Source organism: Gopherus flavomarginatus, chromosome 11, assembly GCF_025201925.1.
Source record: "Gopherus flavomarginatus isolate rGopFla2 chromosome 11, rGopFla2.mat.asm, whole genome shotgun sequence".
Classification (NCBI taxonomy): Eukaryota; Metazoa; Chordata; order Testudines; family Testudinidae; genus Gopherus; species Gopherus flavomarginatus.
This window is the reverse complement of record NC_066627.1, coordinates 32,722,978-32,730,575: the sequence shown is the minus strand read 5'-3', so window position 1 is coordinate 32,730,575 and position 7,598 is coordinate 32,722,978. Positions and strand designations below refer to the sequence as shown.

Sequence of the window (7,598 nt, the reverse complement as noted above, 5' to 3'; positions counted from 1 at the left end):
CACTAAATTCATTACAGTTACCCAGGAGGGCCTGCTCTGGAGCCCACTGAAGCCAATGGAGAGACTCCCCTCAACTGCAGTGGGCTCTGGGTCAGGCCCCAAACAGGGACAGAGATTAGCACTGCATTTGCAGAGACCCCTGGGCCAGCCTGGCTGTCTCAGACCCTCCATCGCTCTGGGTGGCCTCTCAGTCTGAGTGGCTGTTCTCCCAGCCGCTCCCAGCAGGAAGCCCAGCCTGCTGATGCTAATGGAGAGCAGAACAGGCAGCTCAGTGTCTGACCCCGTGACCAGCACCACGGACTCAAACATGGCTTGAGGGGGAGTGCTTTTATTTTTAGAAAGACAAATTGGTTATTTTTTCCCCTTTGATGACGTTACCAAGAAACATGACCTAGAAACCCAAAAGCCACACAGGAAACAAGGCAGATCTGTAGAGAGCCCAGCTATGTCAGTATCATGGGGGTGCACTCACCACAGGGATGCCTCCTTGAGTCTCATCTGGGGATTAGCTCTCAATCAGTCTGATGCCCCCTCCTTCGGCTGCTCACCCCATGGACTCTGCCTCTGGACTCAGGTTACTCCCACTTTGTGACTCAGCCCTCCAAGCAGGTCACTAAAGTCCTCCTCTTTGAGAGTAATAGAGTCCCTCTGGACCAGCTGGCAAGGTGGTATTCCCCACAATCCTGTGCCACTTCGCAGCAGCTGGTAGGGGAACCCAGGACCACCTACTACTCTGGGTTCTAGTCCAGGGACCCTATAATCTGCAGCTAAGGTCTGCACAATCCTTCACCTTGCTGCTCCTTCCTACTACATCACCCCCAGGCTTTCTTCTCCATGGTTCTGGGGAAACCCTACCCTCAGGGTCAGGGTCCTGGGACTTCTCTCTCTAGGTGTCCTGTTTAACCCACAGTTTAACTACCACCTTCCACACTACAGCCCTCTTCTACCACAAACATCCTAGCTGTATACCTTAGTCATCCCAGCCATTAGTCATTTTCAATCAAGCCCAACTCTCCACCAGCTGTGGCCTGCAGGGTTAATTGGACCTATCTGTGCCATTTTAACCCCTCAGGGCTGATGTGGGGTGAACACCCCATCACAGGCAGTTAGCACTGATATACCACCAGTTGACATGAGTGTATCATTTCTGCTCCTGATTTTCCCCTATGCAGCAGGCACCTGACTAGTCAAACTCAAACACTGAGGCCTCCAGTCCTGCCCATGCTTCACTACATGCACTGTGAATTATCCCAGGGAACTAGACGGATGACTCACAACCTGCAAAGGTAAGCAAGTGCATAAATCCTGGCTGGGGCATTACACTTAAAACAAACCAAAGTCTTGAGTGTTTCAAATGCACAGAGAATTCCCAAGGGGTCTGATTAAAATGAGCTCCTGCACACAGCTCTGATTTTTCATTTATTTCTGAGAGCTAATAGTGGGCTTGTTTGGTTTATGCAGGGAATGTCCCTTACCAGTTTGTAACTGGCTGGTTTCCCATTTGGTCCATTGGCGAGCTGCATTTTCTGTGCCTTGACCTAAATCATACGTGTCAGAGCTGCATCTCTTATTGATCCTTTTTTTGAAATTCTGTTTAAGATGTTTTATGAGTAATTTCTTCTGCCTTATAGTTGGTTGGAGTGAATGGAAAATCTCTTACATGGGTCAACAGGCCAAATCCCTCCCTGGTGACTCTGCTGAAGTCAATAGAGTTACACCAAGGATCAATGTGTGTGTGTCCCTGAGTGTTTTTAATTGCTTCTGTCTGTGTTTGTTCCTGTTTTCTCCTGGCTGTCAGGGCAAGGATCAGTGAGGAGTAAGGCTACAATTTTGTCATGGAGGTCACAGCAGTCATGGGTTCCATGACTTTACCATGCCTCCGTGACTTCTACAGCTTCAGGAGGTGGAGGCGGGACTGTGCGCCCCTGCCCTGCGACTGGGGTTGGCTGGAACTAGGACCCTGCAGCCCCAGCCCTGTGGCTTCTGCTGGGGGCTGCAGCTGGGGCCATGTGCCCAGCCCCGTGGCTTCTGTCTGGGGCTGCAGCTGCCCCCATCCCCCGATTTCCTATTCATTAGTGAGCTGGTAAATCAGAGGCCACACATGGTAGTCGATTGTTTCTTGTTTCAATCAGAGAGATCATCCACTGGATGTGCACACTGTTCTGGAGTTAGCAGCTCAGCTCTGCTAAATGAGAAACTGCTGTAAAGAATTGGGGGTGCAGGCGCATTAAGGGACAAGTACCTGTGCTTGCGAGCAGGGGTCAGGAGGGGGACAGTGATGGTGCGAGAACGTGCTGGGAAGCTTAGATTCTAAAAGTTAGGGATAGGAATGAGCAAAACAAGGCCTTGGCTGTGCCTAAAAATTTGACTCTGGAACCCAAAATGCATCCCAGCAGAGATCTGGGGATGGACGTTAGCCAGTCTCTGTATGCAGGTGTGGGGCGGGGAGCGGAGCAAGACCATGGGACTGAGGAGTTTCAGGGGCGTGGGTGTTGGAGGGGCCAAGAAGATGTTTGAAAAGCCTTGGAAGGTAACAGAATGAGAAAGGACTGGAGCATATCCAAGGAGGCAGAGGAGGGCAGGGGAGAGCAGGGGGGAGGATCAGCGAGAGATGGCTGAATTTGGAACCAAACCTAAGTGTGGAGATTTCAGAAGCCCTGCCCAGACGCAGCAGAATACCTTGTCCAGCAGATCAGAGCATTGGAGTTTTGTTTCACTATGTAACTAGCCTGCAGCAGTCACTGAACATAGCAGGACGGCCAGTACTCGGCAATTTCGCCAGAGGTAGGAGGCTGTGAGAACGAAGGCAAAAATCCCATAGGATCATGGAGCATGTGTCCAGGTACAGGCCATGGTTTATCACTCTGCTTTAGGGCATCCTTCATACAGCAAGGACATCATCTCTTGCTACGTCTGTCAAATCTCTTGCAAAGCTGCTCTCTCCTGGGCTTTCCTATCAGAGCACTGGCAGCCTCTGCCAACAAACACACTCTCTCCAGATCTCTTGGGGCAGATTTGGTGTGAGCAGTGGGTTTGCTGGCTGTCTGGCCAATGCACACTATGCCTGTTTCACACAGGGTATGCTATGTGGCTCAGTGCCAGGCTGGGAACATACGGGGAATGCTGACAAACATGGAATCGTCTCACAGACTTACTGAGATCTCTCCTAGGACTTCCCATGTGGTGCCAGAGAGCCCAGGGCAAACCCAGCCTTCTGCCTCTCGCCAGAACATTGCACCTTGGGGGATGACACTCTGAACACAGCAAGTGTTGTGACTGCATGTCACTAATGAAGGCAAATGCATGCGCTGAGATGAGGGTCCTTCCAAGGGCACCCGAGGATGATTCCAGCTTCAGCTATGCACTAGGAGTAAAACAGGACATCCTATGTAATTCTCTCTCTCTCTCTCTCTCTCTCTCTCTCTTTTCCTGGTATGCCCCTCACCATGGTATCTAGGCCCCATTAACTTTATCACCCTTATTTTTCCTTATTCACTGAAAGGATATGACCAGCTTAGGCTCTTCCCAGGACTGAAGCTGTAATGAGGATGAGACCCAGTGTTTATATCAGCCCTGGCTGCAAACCCACAAGGCAACCAGCTAGGTCTGATTTGGGCTTACTCATCACACTCCAGTGCTGCAGAGAAGACATTGTGAGGCCTTGAATTCCACCCCCGCCAACTTTCTCTGTTGTGAACACTATTGCAATTTGGATTTCACTTCTTCTCTAGGGGAGGGTGGGGAAGGGGACTAGGGCCTGGGCATTAGCATTATGATGGACAGCGACAGAACGTTAGGCTGCAGGATGATTGCCCTTAGCTAACCAAGGACTTTGGAAGCCGTTCCTGGTGGCTAGTTGGATGCACTGAGGTCTCCCTGTTTCTTCTGTTGGTTTCCTTTTCTAAGTCCATTATATTTAATTCCAGATTTCCCGGCACCTGCTTATAAGTCATTTGGGGGGCACTGACAGCATTGCCATTAATACAGTAAATACGGTAATTCAAGAAGTGCCCAAATGGATACAGCTGCTGTATGCTGCCCCACTCAAGATGACAAACAGTTGGCATCTGATTGGCATGCTGCTTTGAGTCCTTGGCTATGAATGGCCCTGGCTCGGCAGAGGATGAAGTCCAACATTGTGCGGAGTGCTAAGGGAGGCCAGATGGACGTCTGGAGAGTTTGGGCACCAAAGAGTCACTCTTGTTCTAGTTCTGGTAGCTTCATCATCCTGGCAGAAGGACAATTCACTGCATGAGCAGCATCTGCAGTCTCTGCTCCTGTTCACTTCCTGTGAGAGAGGCAGTGAGGGGAGAAGGGACAGTTCCAGACAAACCAGATCCTCACGGCCATGTGTCTCCAGGACAGAAGGTACCAGAGAGGAGCCATGTACTCTAGCCTCAGTAAGGTCAGTGAGCAGGAAGGGTGTGTCTGGTCAGGTCATGGAAATCCTCTCTGCCTCCCTCCTGGAAGGCTTCCCCCAGAGCCTCTGAGTCATGGTTCTGGCTGGGATAATTCTCAGAGCCCTTGGGCTCCTTCTTGTCACTGTTCCGCACGGCAGCCTCGAGGGCCTTCTGTCTGCGGTAGAAGTGGGAGAACTTGTTGAAGATGATGGTGATGGGCAGAGCCACCACCAGGATCCCGCCCAGAATGCACCCTGAAGCTGCCAGCTTGCCAGCCACGGTCACCGGCACCACGTCGCCATAGCCCACAGTCGTCATGCTGACTGTCCCCCACCACCAGCAGGCAGGGATTGTGTCAAAACCAACGTCCTCTTCCTTTTCCGCTGTGTAGGCCACTCCGGAGAACACAGAGACTCCCACCGCCAGGTAGAGCAGCAGGATGCCCACCTCTCTGTAGCTGTGCTGAAAGGCAAAGCAAAGGGAGAGTCAGCAGAGGCCCTGACGCTGTCTACAGGGCCAGAAAACAAGACCTAATGAGCATGAATACAAACCAGGCTTGCTTCCGACATGCCTCCCTCTCGCTCCCTAATATTCTAACTGGCTCTCCTGCCTCATGTTCATTCCCTGGAACTTTGCTCTTTGCCTTGGTGTCACACGGGAAGGCAGGAATCCATTCCACTGAATTAGAACTAGCAGTCTCTCTCCCTTCACCCTGGTGTGTGGGCACCTTAAATGTTCCAGTCGAGGATTTCAGGTTCCCACCATAAGGAGAAAAGACATTTCTTTGGGAATGTGGGAAGCCAAGCTGGAGACAAAATTCTGCACTTGTTGGGTGGGGCGAGCTTCGTTGCTATTCTAATTGTTTGCAATTAGCAGTCTTGGGCCAGCTGCTGAGTAGAGTGTTCACTTGCCGTCTGTCCAAGAGCTGGCACCAGTTTGAGCTACATATATGGGCAACTGAGGCTCCCTGAAATCCATGCCCTGCTGGGGCACTTCTCTGGGTCTGACTCAAGCTGCACTGCTGATTCCCATTCTGCCTATTGCAGGATCAACTAGCAATGCCCTGGCCATTTCCAGTGGGGTCACTGTGAAGGAGGAATGAACCAGGGAGGGACCAGTGACTCCCCTGCCTAGTGCTCATGGAATTTCTGCACCGAGCCACTGGAGTCCAAATAGCCCAAGTGTCCACTGATGCTTTAGACTAGACTCTGGTTTGTATGCAGCTGAGATGCGAACCTGTCTGGGGTCTGTAGCGTAAGTCACGGACACAATTGATTTCCCAGTAGCAAATCGATATCTGTCATTCTCTTCCCTTTCTCCACTTGTAGGCCTGCATTCATAATAGGAAGGAAGCACCTCCATGGAGCCAGGTGCCAGGCAATGATCAAGGCCCTACCAGCAGCCATACAGCTCAAGGGAAGAGCATGAGCCAGGCAAGGCTAGTGTGGTTTTCTCTCATCATTTGTCACTGCCATTTTGTGGGACGTTTGACTGGGAGCCCGCTGACAATTCTTTGTACCCCCTCCATACCACGGGGCTCCATGAGGGATGGATCTATCTTTCTGGCAAAAGAAAATTAGAGACAGTGTGTCACCATTGCCAAGTTAGTTTCCTGGGAAGCTGGGGAGCATGCAAGGTGCTCTCTGTCCTCGGGAGAAGAGCATTCTGCCTTCACAGAACTCCCAAACCAGGAGGTCCAGAGGGAGGGGAGATGTGTCTGAGCTTAGAACTGATGCAAGCCCCCTGCATTACACTAGATTACTGGGTGGTGCTGGAGGCTCTGTGACTTTGGTGCTCTCTAGAGCCCTACAAACATCCGCTCACTGCTGCTGTTCCGAAGGTCCAACACTGCAACTTGCAGCATGAGCAGGAACTGCAGACAGACGGGGCAGCTGTGATTGACTTGGAAAGAGGATGGAGGGTGAAAGAGGCGCAGGTGCAACTGCGGGGGAGAAGGCAGGCAGGGCACAGGCAGAGATCAGAATAGCCCCAGAGACTCTTATCCATGACCAGCAGCTCAGTCCTGTCCCCTGACCCACTCAGTCCAGCTGTACGTTGCACCCCATACCACTGCCAAGACTATCAGTGCTCCTAGACTCCTCCGCCCCGAGGCTTAGAGGTAGGACATAGGCTGCGAATGAAGGGCCACAGGAGGTTTAAATGCTGTAGCTTCACTTCTTCAGCACAGATAACACCTACCAGCATTTTCAAACCTGGGGGTTTAAACTTAGTGCAGCTGTAGGCACTTCAATGTACGTGGCTGGATTTTTAGGGGTGATGAGTATCCACCGCTCCACTGAAGTTTAAAATGAGGGATGGCTGGAAGCTGAAAATTTCCAATCAGATCCGGGTTCCCTCTGGCCTGGGGTCGCTGCCTCTGCTGTGGGAAGCACAAGGGGTGGTCAAGGTTCAAGGCTGGAGCCCTGTTAATTCCCCAGGCTGAGGGTTTGGTTTCATCAGCACGGTTTGGAAGTGCTCCTGGCACTGCTGCCACATTCGGGCAAAGAGAAGCTGAGGACAAGGACTCTTCTGCTTGGCAACTGCCATGTGGAAGTCTCAAGACAGGCTGCTGTGGGCAGGGAGCCTTGCACATGCACCAACCACTCTGAGCTGCTGTCATGCCAACAGGTCTGTCATGTGTCAATCCGTCAATGTCACTGCTGCATGTCGTGCTGTCACATGTCAGGTGGGGAATAGCAGGCGCGATTCATCAGAGGAGAGGAACGCACAGTCACGTGGGCTGAACGAGAGCAATAGGGCAGCCTGCTATTTATAGGAAGGGGCTCAGTGACAAATCGGGAGGGACAGCGGCATGGTGACAGCATATGGAAGTCAAAACACAGAGCAGTGCAGACAGCTCAGAGATACAGCTCTCCTACTACATGGAGTTAGAAGGTACTGAGGGGAGGCTGCTACAGGAGGAACTAATCAAGGCACAAGAATCCAGAGGTCAATGCAGCAGAGAAGGGGTTACAGGAAATAAAATCTCTGGATGTGTATGTAATTTACACCTGGAGCTAATGGGATGCAGCCTCCTGAATCAATACTATTCTCTAACCATTTTATAGCAATCGTTACTTTACTTTCAGCTTCTTCTCCTTGGCCTTTGGGGAGCAAACAAAAAACAGTTTACAGTGTGGGGAGGAGAGGAAAAATATTCTTCCCAGCAAAGCTTCTAAATAAAAGGGCTTCCCACTC

General features: G+C 51.4%; 1 protein-coding gene across 1 annotated transcript in view; it reads right to left on the bottom strand.

Moving 5' to 3' along the window:
* Positions 1-3,674: 3,674 nt before the first annotated feature.
* The window catches only part of KCNS1 (potassium voltage-gated channel modifier subfamily S member 1), a 28,660-nt gene continuing 24,736 nt past the window's right edge, over positions 3,675-7,598 (bottom strand). Inside the window, exon 3 of the mRNA XM_050917396.1 lies at positions 3,675-4,862. Within this exon, the coding sequence (XP_050773353.1) occupies positions 4,407-4,862 (456 nt within the window). The 3' untranslated portion in view covers positions 3,675-4,406. The remainder of the gene's footprint in view (positions 4,863-7,598) is intronic.